Source organism: Caretta caretta, chromosome 1 (assembly GCF_965140235.1).
Source record: "Caretta caretta isolate rCarCar2 chromosome 1, rCarCar1.hap1, whole genome shotgun sequence".
Lineage (NCBI taxonomy): Eukaryota > Metazoa > Chordata > Testudines > Cheloniidae > Caretta > Caretta caretta.
The window spans coordinates 348,570,755-348,588,020 of NC_134206.1; the positions used below are offsets into that span (position 1 = coordinate 348,570,755).

Consider the following 17,266-nt stretch of genomic DNA (forward strand, 5'->3'; position numbering starts at 1 on the left):
TGCTCACCCATGCCACGGGCTGTGTGGGTTTACAGAGCTGGATGCCCCATGTTTAAAGCCTCCCCCTCTAACGAGGAAGGCTTTTACGGAAACGTCTCACTGACACATGCACGATCTCGCTCTTCCTTCCAAATCCCCTCCAGGCTGCCAAGCCGTGGTGGGAAGGAGAAGTGGGGATTCGAGTGTGTATTCGGAGCGTGCGCCACTGAAACCCCCGTTCACACGGTAACACCCCTTTCTGAGGATCAGCTTTTGTGGCGCAATTGTTTTTCAGCTCAGCCCTGCGGGGGGTGGGGGCAACAATCCCTCAGCATAGGCGATGGCCACCGGAATAAACTAAAAGCGTCGTGGCACTCAGGGGAATCAACTCCCTCTCTGGCAGGGCAGTGGCTGGTTTGCAAACGCAGCTGCTGGGTTGACTGCACGGTGACCTTGCGGGAAGTACAACGCGTTAGCTTTCCGGTTCAGTTTTCACTTTCTTTCTCTCCTTTTTCCTCCCTCCTTTTCCTCCCCAGCTCCCTTTTTACTTCCTGGGGCTGGCGGATGGTTGGTGCAGCCTCCCCTGCGAAAGCGGAGCCCGCGTCGGACATGTTTCCCTTTGCTTAGCCATGTCGCTTCCCTGGCCAGGGGAGCAGATGGGAGAGAAGACCGGGCCGCCTTGCCAGAGAGGAGGGGGCGGGAAAAAACCCTCCCAGTCATCCCTGGCCATTGCTCCCCCCTTGCTCCGGCCGCGGGTTGCCGTCCTCGCGCAAGCTTGAGAGAAGGGACGATCCCAAACGCCCCGTTGCCCCGCAGTTGAATGAGTGGTTTCCCAGCCCGTCCCCCCAGCATCGTCCTCTCGGCCCCCCGGGCTCGGAGCCCCCGGGCCAGCAAAGGCCCCTCTGGGTCTGTGACTGGCGGGGGAGGCGCCGGGCAAGCCCCCCCCAGAGAGGACGCGGAGGCCGGCCACTGCCCTGCGGCCATGCGGAGCGGCGGGGACGGGCGGCGGGGTCCGGCGCTGCCCCGCTGAGGGAGCGGGCGGGGGGCGGCGGGGCAGAGAGGAGACGCCCGCCGCCATGGGGGAGCCGCAGGACGCCGGCGCCGCGGCCGCAGGTGAGCGGGGGCTGATGGCTCCGGGGGGGGGGGGCGGCTTCTGGGCAGCGTTTGCTCTTCGCAGGGCAGGACACGTCTCTGCACAAGGGGGGTCAGACGGGGGGGGTCAAAGTGTGGGTGGGTGGGGGCGATTTTGTGTTTGTTTTATTTATTTATTTTTTAAATATCCGACGACACCGTCCCCCCCCCCCGTCCCCCCCAGCTCGGCTTGAATGTTTAACCCTTATGGGGGCGCCCAGGAGGGGCAGTCGGGTGGGCACGTCGATGTGCGTTTCCCTCCAGAGGCGATTCTCCTGCGGCGGGGAGAGTTTGTGCGGATCGCGGGCAGCCTTAGCCCTGGGGACGCGCCGTCCTCCTTGCAGGGGTGGTTTCAGCCTTCATTGTGCGTGGGGGTATTGAGGAGCCTGCCCCAGGTGCAGAATTATGGCTTGTCCAGTGGTGGGCGAGGGAAGAGATGATTTTTATAGGTGTCTATATATATAAAGCGAGGGCTGTGGGCGTTGATGCTGTACTAACCAGGCCAAGGGAGACATGGAGCCTGCTCCCAGGGGGTTATCATTGAAACAGGCAAACAACGCGGTCACTGAAGAAAGAAAGAGTTTACCTGTTGATAATGCAATGCAAGAAAAGGGCAAATATAAAGACCACAGAAAAATCTGTGCAAACCCTGCATGTCGGTGCGATCTCTTGAAAAATACACAGGCGAGAAAGAAACAGTGTCTCTTCGCTTTTTCCAGGGATGAATTGCGACTGTACGTGAAATATTGTAATGTATAGCATTTCCAAACAAACGTTTCTGCATCTGGAGATGAACAGCAAAATCTCTGTATCGCCTTGCTGCCTCAGGAAGGTTTTTGTGTGAAGAAAATTACCTGGTTGCGATAAGTGAGTGGGTTTTGGGGAGAGAGCTAGGAGGTCAGCTTATTTATGCATTGGACCCTTATTATTTAGGTCCCGGGTCTGCAATGTCCATTAGCTGACCCTCCTGCACTGATTCTCTGCCTGGAGAGGCCTGCTTGTGTGGATCATGTTGCAGGACAAAGGCCTGAGTTATTTATTAATTTTGCACAATGCTTCAGATTCTTTTATTATTGCCAGTGCAGTAAAAATCAGCAGAGGCAGTAAAAATCGGCCAGCATTTCATAAGAGGTGCTTATAAATTGACAGAAAAAATGGTACACACAACTGAAGACTGAAAAATCCATTCTTTGTTTATCATTTGTCGCTTCCGTGTTCTGCTTAGCGATAGATTATTTGTTTAGTGCTGTAAAGGTACAGGACAGTCAAAGGCGACTGTTGCGGCCCTAAAGAGTGTGTAATTTGTTATACAGGGGTTAAGCGAGTTTGTACTCGGGGGGCTAGTCCTTGCCACCGTGGCCGCACTCCCTATTTTAGTGTGCTAGCTCAAACAGCCCTAACACCTTGTACACCTACCCAATTTGGGAAATGCACCGCCCAGCTCCTGGGTAGACGTATCTTTTTAGAGTCCACATTCTCTGACCCTGATCCTGCAGTGTTATGTAATGTTTAGTCTGTTTTCCTCTTCAGTTAGGCATGAGATTCCCATTACCCTTAGGACTTCTCTCAATGCTCAGGCACATCTAATATATTCAATTGGAAAAAAAAAATTAAAGAGGAAACAGAGTTCCTCACACATCCAAAGGGCATGGTTTTCTGCAGGTAGGCACAACACATAAGGATTACTTCCGCTACCACCGGAATACCACATCTGGGTTGAAACACAGCAACTGATTGGTCAGCTAACAGCAGGTTTGGCGGGAAGGTGAAGAATATTTTATCCAATATACACTGTATGTGATCGGTGGAATAAATTACCTCCACTGCAATTTGGTCAGGACACTGCACTGAGGAAGGGTTTTCTGCTACTTCACAGCTTTGTTTTTCTGCCTACTTGAAGCTGTAAGCATGACTCAACGATAGCAAAGTAATTTCCTCTGAGGACTTAAGCACATGATTATATCTTCACGGTTGAGTCAAGTAGGAGGAGACGCTGGGCTGTGTGGGAGAAACACTTGGCCTGGTCTATGCTTAAAAATTAGATCAAGCCAGCCGCGTTGTCACTCAGCCCTGTGAAAAATTTCACACCCTGAGCTCCATAGTTAGGTCAACCTAATCCATGGTGCTCACAGTGGAACAGCTTCAAGAGGAGAGAGTGGGGGAGCCCACACACCAGAATATCCCACAGCTCGGTGATTAGAGCACTGTCCTGAGAAGTGGGAGATTTCTGTGCGAATCCTTTCCTCCACCCGCCCCTCAGGGGAACTGAACCTCGGTCTCTCACATCCCTGGTGAGTGCTCTAACCACTGAGATAAAAGCTATAAGGTGGGCACCTCCACTACAACCTCCCTCTGCCAGATTATAAACGGGACCCGTTCTAATAGGTGGCCCCTAGGCTGGATTGGGCCTCACAGGTGAGCTAGACCTCTCATCCCCTGGTTCGTGAATCACTAGGGCTTAGGAGGGAAATAGGTGTCCAGAAGGAGGCAGGAGTGCACATGCCCAGAGGCAGAAACTAGACACTGAGGCAACTGCTATTCTGAAAATTTAGGGAGCGAGTGCATTTAGGCGCCTACGGGGTTTGGCAGGAATTTTATGCATCGCAGTGAGGCCTAAAACTGGGCTTAGGTGCCTAAACCACAGACTGAGACACCTAAGGTTCTTTGTGAGCCTCACTCAACATGTTCAAATGTGGGTGCCTAAATCAGTGGACTGATCTTTGGGGGTGCTAAGCACCCTAGCTCCTATTTAAATTGATAGGGCAGCCTGGGTACTCGGAATGCCTGAGTATCCGCCCGTATGTCAATGCCTAACTTTAGGCATCCAAGTTTGAAAAATCTGGTGTAAAGACTTGCCTAAGGTCACAAAAGATGTCAGTTTCTGAGCCTGGACTAGAATCCAGGACTTTTGACTCCCTATCCTCTGCTCTTACCACAAGAAAATGCTGTTTTATGTTTAATTCAGGTATAAATATTGCATTTTTTCCATAGTATTGATGCCCCTCTTACATTAATAGGAAGTATAGGCCCAAAATCCAAGTTTGGGTTTTGTTGTGTTGTTTTTTTTTTTTTTTTAATGCAAAACCTATTCAAAATATTTCTTTAAAATATCCTTCTAGTGGATTTAAACTTCCCCTGGCTCCCCTGGATACCCAAATTTGTCATCATTGTGCTTCTACCGGTGAATCAGAAAGTGAAACTGATTAGACACAAAAATGAAAGGGAATACAATAGAACCTCAGAGTTATAAACACTGGAGTTATGAACTGACCGGTTAACCGCACATCTCATTTGGAACCGGAAGTACTCAGTCAGGCCGCAGCACAGACCAAAAAAAAAAAAAAAAGCAAATACAGGATAGTGCTGTGTTTAAATATAAAACTACTAAAAAATATAAAGGGGAAGTTACAAAAAATACTTGACAAGGTAAGGAACCTGTTTCTGTGCTTGTTTCATTTAAATTAAAATGGTTAAAAGCAGCATTTGTCTTCTGCATAGTAAAGTTTCAAAGCTGTGTTAAGTCAATGTTCAGTTGTCAACTTTTGAAAGAACCACCATCATGTTTTTGTTCAGTGTTACGAACGTTTCAGAGTTACGCACAACCTCCATTTCCTAGATGTTCGTAACTCTGAGGTTCTACTGCACTCTAACTTGTTTAACACTGTACACGCATGCTTTGGGGGACAGAAAACTGAAGGTTGTTAAAAGTGGTGAGTGGATTTTGGTGAGCCATAATCTTAGAAATGTAGGGCTAGTACATCCGCCTTCCCTGAGACAGGACCAAGTATACCTAGACCATCCCTGACAGATGTTTATCTAACCTGTTCTTAAAAACCTCCAACTTGTTCCAGTGCTTAACTATCCTTATATTTAGAAAGTTTTTCCTAATATCTAACCTAAATCTACATTGGTATGATTCAGAAAAATCAGAAGAGCGATATGAATCAGTTTTGTTGGAGGAAGATCGTAGAGGAACCAGAAGGGAGAAAGCTAAATCATGCCCAAAGACATCCAATACAGAGAGCAAGGAACAGGGAAACATTTAAAGTGAATCAGGTGAACCAGAGCAAAAGAGAAAACCGAGGCCTGAAAAAAGATAGAAATAAGAAATGTGGCATGTTGTTTGAGGATCAGAAGATTGTGAGCATACTCTTCTAGGTGTGTAGGCTGCAAGGAAAAGTATCACTAATTTCCTAAGTGCTAAAAGGTCTTTAAGTCATAGTGAAAGTGTGGTAGGTTTGGGAATACTCAATCGGATAAGTATTTGCAGTTAAGTGAATCCACAACAGGATGGCAACCAATTACTGGACCATCAAAGGAGATGATCTCCCTATTCCAACTACAAAAGAATAAGTGAAGCCACCCAGGGAGGTATTTGAGAATAAGAAACTAAAATTTTCCAGGAATGTTTACTGATTTTGGGTGCCTAACTTGAAACACCTTTCTGTCTGATCTTCCCAAGTGGTAAAGACCTGCAGCTCCCCTCGATTTGGGCACTATGAGTGCTCATACATCTCGGTAAAAATAGCTTCCTGGGGTTATAAAGAAACTTCCCCTATGGACAGGTTAGTCTGTAATTGTCTGTTATAGGAAATCGCTAATGCTATCAGCTGTCGTCAGATGGGATACTGGACCAGTGGTCCGACTCGTTAAGGCTTTTTTCCATCGTAGCATAGGAGATGCCTTCATGCCACAATCACTCCAATGTGATAATTACATATTCTTTTAAAATTCGCCTCCCAGGGGCCTGACTCAGGGTACACTGAGGTAAATGGAAAGACTCCTGTTGCTTTAATGGAGGTTGGATCAGGCCACATAGGCCTAGGAAAATGTGAAATACAAAAAGACGTTGGAATCCTCTTCTTTTTCTTCAGAACATCCAGGTGGCTGCAACTAGCCTGGCTTTTTCCAGAAATTATTAATGCTGATCTCACGGGCAAAGGTGATTACTCAGGCACTCCCTTGCTCCGGGATCTGAACATACAGCCTTGCAAGTACTCCCATCCCCAGGATTCACCTCAAGCTGCATGACTGTCTCCTAGGCATACCCTTGATCTATTATGTCATGTTTATCCCCCTGGCCCTACAACTCGGATAACTAGAAGCACGTGGTACTTTAAACCCTACTCAATGCTACCTGTGCCTCTGATACAATACTATAACTGTTGCCAGTGTCTCATAGTGGCGAGCTCATGGAGAGAAAGGGGGCGAAGGGGTAATGGCCAAGGGAGAGAGAATAGGTCAGGGAACAATGGAGGAGATGACGAAGGGGAACAGTAGAGAAAAGAAGAGAGACAGTGGGATTGTCCAATTTGTAGGAAGGAACAAGGTTGTAATAGTTTTGCTCGCAAAAATCTGTCTCGCTCTTGTAAGGGTCTCACTCTGTACTATTCAAGCAAATTTCTTGAAATGAATCCTGCCTGCCTAATCTGCTTCTGAGATAAGAACCATTTGTCTAACACTAATACTTAATTTAAGACACAGACATGCATTTGTGTGGGTGTATTCCAAACCAATAATAGCCCACGACTTATTTGCATCTTCAATGTGGAAAAGATTTTAAGAACAAAAAACTCCCATATAAACTCACTTCTACTCCATAAAATTGACTTTTAAATGTAAAAAAGGAATTCCGAACACTTAACACATTCTGCTTCATTCCAGAAAGTAAATTTATGAATATGATATTTTGTGGTGATCTTTTAAATAAAAGAAAACATTAAGTAAAAAAAAAAAAGGGGGGACTGAATATGGCATGGCAAGTCCCCTAACTATCAGAGATGCTTGCAGCTTTATCCATCTTGCTCTCTGAAACATTCTGGTGCCACCTAGCTGCATATAGAGATTTGTCAAAGAAAATTCTAATTGTCTTTCCTATACTATGATTTGCCGATTCCCTGGCAAGAATCTAACCGTGCAGAACTGTACTTAGAAGTAGACAGTCAATATTGATATGAATCTAGGCTGAAATCATTTGCCTTCCCTGTAATTATAGTGTTTTGTTCTACAGGTAAAGATTCTGACATACAGCAAAGGAATTAACTTCTAAGCATCTGTTCATTGCAATGCAGTATGTGTTTGTTCCGAAACACTGCACTATATGCTTTATATAGTCACTTGATCCATGAAATGATTGGTAGACTACGTCCTGGGTTGGCCTCTGGTGGCCAGTTTCCAAGTACCCATAATAACACTTAACCGTGGAACAATCTGTTAATTCTATGTGTATTGTTACTCTTGGAGCAATGACCTAAATGAATTTTACATTATCTTACTAATTAGGAATAGTTTGTCGTAGTCAGATGATAAAAAAGTATATTTCATATTAACATGTCTCAATGCCTTACAGACTTAATATATTTATAAATGGAGGCGCTGGTCCTGCAAACTTTGATGCCTAAGAGTAACTTTACACATGTGAATAACCCCACAGATATCCAGAGGAGTAGGTGGGTGAGTAAAGTTACTCACCTGCATAGGTGTTTCCAGGATTGGCACTTAAATAGCAAAGAATGATTACAGAATATGTATCATACAGAATATAGTTAAAGACTCAAAGTTAAAAAGATTTAATCAAGTATGTAAGACTACTCATTTTACGCTGCCGAATTCAAGGGACTCTCAGTACAACTTGTATAATAACTGAATGCCTGGGATTATTAAATCAGCATTACAAATCTAATTTCCTTTTCACCATTTAAGCTATTACTTTTCTTTCTCTTATGATACTCAGCTAAGATAGTGGGGGAAATAGGCAGTTTCACTTTTGTTTCTGTTCTTCTATGTTTCACTTTCAGCTTCTCAGTACAGTGCAGACACAACAGGAGAATGTTTAAAACGGAAACGGCTGTTTCCATTAAAATTAAAAAAGCTTTCAATTTTTTTAAGTTTTGCAACTTTTTTTCAATGCAGAATCTAAATTTGGGCCTAAATATAGTTGAAAGGGCCCCTTTAGCCTTAAAGAGAACCTGAGAATTTTACTGAATTTCCAGATTTGTTGCATTTTCTGTAATTGTTTCCTCTGATACATATCTACATACTAACTTTTAAAATTTTCTCCAGTTTTTACTGAATAGCGTATGCCTTAGGTAGCACAACTCCTTGTTTCTAGTTAACTATAAATGTTCTGTTTCTGTCACATTTCAGAAAGCTTCCCAGGCTCTTGTGAGGTCGCCTTGTTGAACCTGATCCTGAAAGATGCCAAGCACTTAAAATTCTCATTGATTTCAGTCCATCGGGTCCTTAAAATGCATTCTCCTGCTTGTACAGGTTTATGACCCTATATTCTCTTTCTTTAGGCTCAGTGTGGTGTTCACCTGCAGCTTAGCTAATATAGAAGGACAACCAGCTAGATGTGGTCTAAGGTTCTCAATGCTGCAAATACTAACACATACAAGTAACTTTACTAATGCAGCCAGTGTGGTCAAATTCAGTGGTGCTACTCTCAGTAGTAAGCACCATGCCTGGTAATATTTGCAGGACTGAGACTTATAAGAAGGACGCACAAGGCCCAGTGGCAAACTTGTAGCGTAGGGTTTTTAATAATGAAAATTATCATTCAAAATTCCTTAAACAATTATCAAAGCAATAGTGACTCAAGAGTAAATCCACCAACAGGCTTGTAGTGATTGCAGCATATCATTTAAACATTCTTGTGTTTAAGGACAAGATCTGCCATCCGTTTCACTCTGGCTTTTGTGGTTCATTAGGCCACATGAGGCATTTACCTGGGCGTTGCCACCTCCCTCTCAACCCATAAAAGCCTCTCACCTGAGTTTAGTGGTGCTTTCAGCCAGAGCTAGCTCGTTCAGAGAGGGGGTGGATTAGAGCCTGAATTCTGCTTTCACTTAGGCAGGTAACCCGCCCACTTTGCAGTATGGACACAAGTTAAACCACTTGAGTTCTCAGTCCTCCAGTGCCATCCCATAATTCCCCCCGTGTGCCCAGAGGGACGGACGTGTTCTCCCACAATTCACTGGGAAACAGCAGCTCAGCGTACTGTTGCACAAAGAACCATGGGATGTGCCCCCAGAAGGCTAGGGGAGCGCAGCACTAGTGCGGACACAGTCACTCGGGTAGGGCATTACAGGGCGGCTGCTCACACCAGGGCTAAGCTAACCTGGGTGCTGATCACCTGAGCTAACTCTGCAGCTCAAACAAGCCAGAGGAGTCTGAAATCAGAGTCTTCACTGTTCACTTGAGTTCTGCTGTCTGCCAAATTGTGTGTTCCAAGTCACAAATAGTCCACACTGGATGTGGCATTTGGCCACAAAAAGGAAAAGTAACTAAATGGCTAGAATTAGCTGCATGCTGCTGCCTTTCCCCCAGGCAGACTGTGGAGCTAGTTTTGGACACCAGGAAAAACGTACTACTGATGGAATATGTTAATAATTCTGCAAACCTGGGTGATGAGAGACAAAGGATGAGGCAGGGGTGGGCAAACTACAGCCTGGGGACCACATCCAGCCATCCAGATGTTTTAATCCGTCCCTTGAGCTCCCACCGGAGAGCAGGGTCCGGGGCTTGCCCAGCTCTGGTGCTCCAGCCAGGGGCTTGCCCCACTCTGCGCAGCTCCTGGAAGCAGCAGCATGTCCCCCTTGCCCCCGCCCCAAGCGCTGCCCCTGCGGCTCCCATTGGCCAGGAACTGCGGCCAGTGGGAGCTGCGGGGCGGTGCCTATGGACAGAGCTGTGTGCAGAGCCACCTGGCTGCACCTCCGTGTAGGAGCTGGAGGGGTGACATGCCAGTGCTTCGGCAAGCTGCTTGAGGTAAGCGCCACCCTGAGCCTGCACCCCTGATCCCCCTCCCATACTCCAACCCCATGCCCCAGCCCTGATCCCCCTCCCGTCCTCCAAACCCCTCAGTCCCAGCCCAGAGCCCCCTCCTGCACCTACAACCCCTCATCCCCAGCCCCACCCCAGAGCCCTCAGCCCCAGCCGGAGCCCTCACCCCCTCTGTACCCCAACTCCCTGCCTCAGTCCGGAGCCCCCTCCTGCACCCTGAGCTCCTCATTTCTGGCCCCACCCCAGAGCCCTCACCCCCTCCCGCACCCCAACCCCCAATTTCGTGAACGTTCATGGGCCACCATACAATTTCCATACCCAGATGTGGCCCTCGGGCCAAAAAACTTGCCCACCCCTGGGCTGAAGTTCAGCATTCCTCTGGCTCTTATTTTACTTAAAAGACAGATCATGTTGCAGAGGAATGGTGGGAGGGTCCCAATAATTGTGCGGGGTTTTATTTGGAAGTAGGGCAAGAAAGAGGGGATTGAATCTTCAAGCCATGAAGGGGCCCATGATGTTTTTTAGCAGATTAACCCAATTACATTTCTGAAGTTAGCCGGGAAAAGTCATTCATGGCAGATGCTGTCATCAGTCGTGTAATGCGGCGAGGCCAGACATGGGTAAAGCCTGCAGTTCCATCCTCTTACCATCAGCCCCTTCTCCAACCAAAGACATGACCGTACACAAGGCCCAGTTGCTCTCTGGTGAACCTTCGGAGAAGATCTGTTATGCAAAGAAAAGCCAAAACATCAGGCTGTAGCCACTTGCAGGGCCCAATCCAGCCCCCTTTGAAAGAAGTAGAAAGACGGCCACTGATTTCAGTGGGAGTTGGCGCAGACCGTAGGGCACTGAAGGACTTGCTGGGCACGCTCAATAGTCTCCTGCTGTCATTGCTAGGAGTCTGAGGACTGCTTTTGTATCATTATCACTGTCAGTTAGCAGGGTGAATCTTGTTTGCTGGTACAGTTAAAGCAGTACAACCGCTCAGTGTGGCTGCAGTTATATATAAGTGGGTTTTACACTATTAGCTCTGGTCTTCGCTTAATATTTAGATTGACATAGGTACGTCGGTCAGGGGTGTGAGGGCTGTAACTGAGCTGACCTGACCTGCCCCCCAGTAGATGCAGCTATGTCAACAGAAGAACGGTACCGTCACTCAGGGAGAGGGTGTTCCTATAGCAACGGAAAACCTCTTCCATTGGTGTAGGTTGTGGGGTGATGCTGGCATGGCTCCCAGCCCCCCAGATCCCTTCCCTTTGAAAACTGCCTCCACCTCCTGAAAACTGCCCCCGAATCCTGCCCCCCTGTAAAATGTTCCCCCTTCCTCCCAAAACTGCTCCCCAGATCACCCTCCCCCCTGCAAGTGGCCCCACTCCCGCCAGTCTCTGTCACTAGGGGCATGCACCGCTGGCCCCTCTCCCAGTGCTTAGCTTCGCCGGTGTCAGCTGCTCACCCGGGATTGCTGCCAACAGACAGGCCAGGCTACTTGGAGAGAGGTAACCACCCTCGGGTGGGCCTGAGTGGGAGGGGGAGCGGCCTCCGGGGAGTGAGCCAGGCCCGCAGTTGAGGGGAAGGGGAAGCCCCCCACTGCTGCCTCATCTCCTCCAGTCTCACCCTTCTCCTTCCTTAAGTGCTCTCACAACCAGCCTCCCTCAATGTCCCCTGCCCCCTCAGCCCTACCCCCAAATCCCAGGCTCCACCCACACTCTCAGTCCTGAGCCCCTCGGCCCTACTCCCAACCCCTCTGGCTCCTATCTCCCCCAAACTCAGCCCCCTTGTGCCCCCAACCCTACCTTATCCATCCTATCGTCCCTCACCCACACCTTTCAACCCTACCCCAACCCCCTTAGTCCCCATGCCTCCACACCCAAACCACTTAGCCCCCCCATGTGCCCCACTCCCAGTCTCCAGGCCCCCCTCAACCATAGCCTCCCCCGCCCAAGGACCCCATCTCCCCCCCCACACCCCAACTACCTCTCACACCCTTCTTCTTTTGCCCACCCAGCCCCACATACCTATCTTCCCAACCCTCTTTCAGACCTCGTTCCCTCAATTTCTTTCCCCCGTCCCCACCTCGTCCAGTGAACCCCTACGTCCAGTCCCCAGCCCCAAACAGATCCCAATTCATTGGCATTGGAAGCCATCTTCCCAGTCTTCTTTCACACACAGTCCCAATCCCGCCTCTGCCCAGGTTGACTTTTGCTTGGCCAGTGTCACTCCGGAAGGTTGTGGCAGAGCTGGGGACCTTCCTATCGGAAGGAAGAGCACAAATATTCTCTGCAGCTAGAACTTTTATGGCTTTGTGGCATTTCTGTGCCTTGTTTAGTTTGAGAGAGCTGGACCTATGCAGGTGCTCAGAGAATAGAGCTAAACCTCCCCCACTTGCCCCCTTCTCCTCTTGCCATTTGCCCACCGCTCTTTCAGGATTCACACACGCACACACCAGAGAGAAAGTCCAGTCGGGAGTAGCAGAGAGTGCACACACACTCCTACCCCACAGATCCAACATGGGGAAGCACAGAGTCCCAGGGGAGTCTGGGGTTAAGCATTGTGGGAGACCATTTAGTAAGCTACATTCCTGGAGATTAACCCCTCAGTTGATTGTTGCCCCTCAGATTCTCTTCCACCGCCCCCCAAGCTCTTTATGGGGTCTCTGGGCCCAGTTGAGCCCCCAGGACTTCTCACCCCAATGGGCTTATCTTCACTAGACTTGTGGTGAAATACAAATGGCTGCATTTCCCCCTGTGAATTTCAGTATTGAGTCCCGTAGGCTTATGCCAACAACCCCCTCTTTCATGCCCACCACCTCTGTTGATTAGGTTCTGAGAATTATAGGAGCTTCCTGTAAGTGGCTACCGCTGGTCCTGAAACCAGGTGTAAATCAGAAGTGTTTAAATGAGAATTAGAGAAAAAGCGAGAAATATAACTACAAATGTGGCATTCAAAAGTGATTGTTTTACAGGCAGACAGAAATGCCATCGAGTTGAGTGTAAGGCCTACCTTCCCTCAGCCAATAATACATGAGTATCTGACACTTTAATAGTGCTTTCTATTCCAAAGGATCCCAAGGCATTAGACAAACACTGGTCCCAATACTGTAATTGGATCCATGCAAGCAGACTCTTAGACGCATGTGGAGTCTCACTGAAGCGCTCCAACACCCCAATCTTACAAACACATAGGTGAGTAACTCTTGTGAGTAGAATCGTAGGACTGGAAGGGACCTCGAGAGGTCATCTAGGCCAGTCCCTGCACTTGTGGCTGGACTAAATATTAACTGGACTATCCCTGACAGGTGTTTGTCTAACCTGCTCTTAAAAATCTCCAATGACAGAGATTCCACAACCTCCCTGGGCAATTTATTCCAGTGCTTAACCACCCTGACAGTTAGGAAGCTTTCCCTAATGTCCAACCTGAACTGCCCTTGCTGCAAGTTAAGACCACTGCTTCTTATCCTATCCTCAGAGGTTAAGGAGAACAATTTGTCTCCCTCCTCCTTGTAACAACTTTTTATGGACTTGAAAACTGTTATCATGTCCCCCCTCAGTCTTCTCTTCTCCAGACTGAAAAAAACTGGGTTTGTTTAATCTTCCCTCATAGGCCATGTTCTCTAGAACTTGAATCATTTGTGTTGCTCTCCTCTGGACTTTCTCCAATTTGTCCACATCTTTCCTCAAATGTGGTGCCCAGAACTGGACACAATACTCCGGTTGAGGCTTAATCAGCGTGGAGTAGAGCAGAAGAATTACTTCTCATGTCTTGCTTACAATACTCCTGCTCATACATCCAGAAAGATGTTTGCTTTTTTTTGCAACAGTGTTACACTATTGACGCATATTTAGCTTGTGATCTACTATGACCCCCCAATCCCTTTCCTCAGTTCTCCCTCTTAGGCAGTCATTTCCCATTTTGCGTGAGTAGAATTGATTGTTCTTTCCTAAGTGGAGTTCTTTGCATTTGTCCTAATTGAATTTCTTCCTGTTTACTTCAGACCATTTCTTCAGTTTGACCAGATCATTTTGAATTTTAATTCTGTTCTTCAAAGCGCTTGCAACCCCTCCCAGCATACTTTATAAGTGTACTTCCTATGCCATTATCTAAATCAGAGGTTGGCAACCTTTGGCACGCAGCCTGTCAGGGTAAAGCCACTGGTAGGTCGGGCCAGTTTGTTTATCTGGAGGGTCCAGAGGCATGGAGCCCCGCAGCTCCCACTGGCTGCAGTTCGCCATTCCTGGCCAATGGGAGCTGCGGGAAGCGGCACGGGCCGAAGGAAGTGCTAGCCACTGCTTTAGTCAGTGGCTTTATCTTGACTGACCGGATGCCAAAGGTTGCTGACCTCTGATCTAAATCATTGATGAAGATATTGAACAGAACCTGACCCAGAACTGATCCCTACAGGACCCCACTCGTTATGCCTTTCCAGGTTGACTGTGAATCACTGATAACTATTCTCTGGGAATGGTTTTCCAACCAGTTACATACCCATCTTACAGTAGCTCCATCTAGGCTATATTTCCCTAGTTTATGAGACAGTCATAAACTGTCAGACAGTATCAAAACCCTTACTAAACTCAAGATATACCACATCTACCACTTCCCCTCGCCCCAGGCTTGTTACCCTGTCAAAGAAAGCTATTAGGTTGGTTTGACATGATTTGCTCTTGACAAATCCGTGCTAACTGTTACTTATCACATTATTATCTTCTAGGTTTCTTCACATTGATTGCTTAATTATTTGCTCCATTATCTTTCAGGCACTGAAGTTAAGATGACTGATCTGTAATTCCCCAGGTTGTCTTTATTCCCATTTTTATAGATAAGCACTATATTTGCCCTTTTCCCATCCTCTGGAATCTCACCCATCTTCCATGACTTTTTGAAGATAATCGCTAATGGCTCAGATGTCTCCTCAGTCACCTCCTTGAGTATTCTAGGATGTATTTCATCAGGCCCTGGTGATCTGAAAACATCTAACTTGTCTAAGTAATTTTTAACTTGTTCTTTCCATATTTTAGCCTCTGATCCTATCTTCTGTTCACTGGCATTCATTAAGCTAGATGTTCAATTGCTACTAAATTTGTTGGTGAAAATTGAAACAAAAACGTAATTTAGCACTTCTGCCATTTCTACATTTTCTGTTATTGTTTTCCCCCTCTCATTGAGTAATGGGCCTACCCTGTCCTTGGTCTTCCTCTTGCTTGTAATGTATTTGTAGAATGTTTTCTTGTTACTCTTTGTGTCTCTAGCTGGTTTAATCTTCTTTTGTGCCTTGGCCCCATTCAAATCACAGGGACTACCTGTGTGAGTAAAGTGATTTATGAGCTTACGTATTTGAAGAACTGGGCCTTTATTACTTCCTTCACCAATGAAATTCAGCCATCACTGAGGTGGAATGTAAAAGCGTACAGCAGCACTCTCATAAAATTTGTGACAGGAAGGGAAGAAAGCTAGTGTATTTCAATTGAAACCGTTGAGGTAATTTTATTCTACCTTTATAAAATTCCTCATCTGATTTACAGGAACAAGTCTGACCTCCCATGTTATCTTTTTAATATCTTCAAGATGTGAGCGGGAAAGTTATAGACAAAGAAAAACAAAAGAGGGGTCAGGAAAAAGCAAACTAATATATTCCGTTTAATCATCATTAGGTTCAATAGGAGAAAATAGATTAATATCTTTCAGATGTTTTTCTTTAAGCTGTTTATATTTTTCATCTTTGTGTGTTTAGGAAAAATAGTTCTGCTTCTTACTTTTTTACTTCTGCTTTTTAAATAATAATCCCAACAAAGTGATTAGTACAATACAGGATAGATAAAGGGCAAATGTGAACAGGGAAAAAAGAGGTAACTTTTCCACAGGAAGGTTAAAAGAGAAAAAGGCACTTTTGAATAATTAATTTCCATAATTATAACTTGATATCCATTCTTGTCTGTCCTCTAAATGCATTTATTACAACAATTATTTAAATCTGTTTTTCCACTGATATAATTGCCTTTCTTCATTTGTTTCATTTGAACCACATAAAACTAGAATTTATCTCCCTTTATTGTTGCAAATCATATGCTGCAGAAATGCAAAATCAGATAACTCTGAGGTTATAGGCAACATTGCCTATGTTAAATAAATTAAAAGTTTGCCAGTTTGGGAGTGTTGGCCTATTATTTTCCTTATGTTAGATCTTTTTGGATCTGAGTAATTGACAGGGATAATGGGATTTGAGGACTAGGGACGTTTTTTATTGTAAAGAAGCAAAAAAGAAAAACCTTCAAACTCACTTTAAAAACCCTGAGATCATAAAAGTGAAAAATGTGGTGTGAGAGAGATTAATGATCTCTTACTTAGTCATAGCTATGGTGAAGATAATACTTTTGACATGAGATCTAACCCCTTGCCTTTACAGGTCTCCTGGTATCTTTCTTAAAGCACCACTATCCACTGAAAAATTACTCTCTAAATGGCATTGTGAGCTTCCATATTTATTGTCTTTCAGTGACTTCAGGCTCATGTTCTATTTTAAGTTCACAAGTTACAAAAACATCTTTTGTAATTTGTCTATACTGAAAACTAAACCTGTGAACTGAAGCTTCCGGCTTGTGCACCCTCACCTGTAGTAAAGATTTGTGAAGTCTAAGAACCTTAATTCAGGATTTCCTGTATTTTAAGTGTTTGTGTTTTCTCTGAATGGATTTTAGCAACTATAGCTCTATAGTAACACACTGTTTGTTTTTCCCTAGTCAAATATATTTACATATAGTTTGGGATCTGTTATGGCATGAATCACCAGTTGCTACTGTTACACGTGGGTTTGCAAATGCCTTTTCTTAGCATGTGAGCAGTATGCGGTCTGAACACTGTATTGATGTCAGGTTTCAGAGTAGCAGCCGTGTTAGTCTGTATTTGTGTTAGTTTTGTGACTGACTGGCTGTTTACCACCGCTCTTTTGAGGGAGCTGTGGTAAACCATGAGTTTTTCTGCTTTAATCATTCTCTCTAACTATTCTTACTGCTGAAGAGTGGCTTCCTGGGAATGGGCATTGGTGTTTGGCCTGACATTTCTTAACGAGGGATTGGGATTGCCTGCATGTGGTTAGTGACCTTTGTTCAATGACTGGTGTATATAGTGTAAATAAACAAGTTACACAGAGAAAATACCTTGACTCCACATCATTGATTTCTCCTCCAAGACAAAGCCAACTCCCAAGGTCCCAACCTCCGCTACTGCTCAGCAGAGAGACAACAGATCTAAAATGATATTTGTAATATTATGATCAAATCTGGCATTATTAGGAATCACAAACATAATTTGCTGTAGGGTCTCATTTGTCCCTATTATTTAAATGTTATTCTCTTTGGTATTGCATTTATATCATTTGCAA

At 45.8% G+C, this 17,266-nt stretch overlaps 1 protein-coding gene across 2 annotated transcripts in view; it reads left to right on the plus strand.

Moving 5' to 3' along the window:
• Positions 1 to 511: 511 nt before the first annotated feature.
• TASOR2 (transcription activation suppressor family member 2) overlaps positions 512 to 17,266 on the plus strand; it is a 76,074-nt gene continuing 59,319 nt past the window's right edge. Inside the window, exon 1 of one of the 2 annotated variants that reach the window (XM_075124570.1) lies at positions 512 to 1,092. In XM_075124570.1, coding sequence (XP_074980671.1) covers positions 1,056 to 1,092 — 37 coding nt within the window. In that variant the 5' untranslated portion in view covers positions 512 to 1,055. The remainder of the gene's footprint in view (positions 1,093 to 17,266) is intronic. The other variant, XM_075124571.1, reaches the window with a different exon arrangement.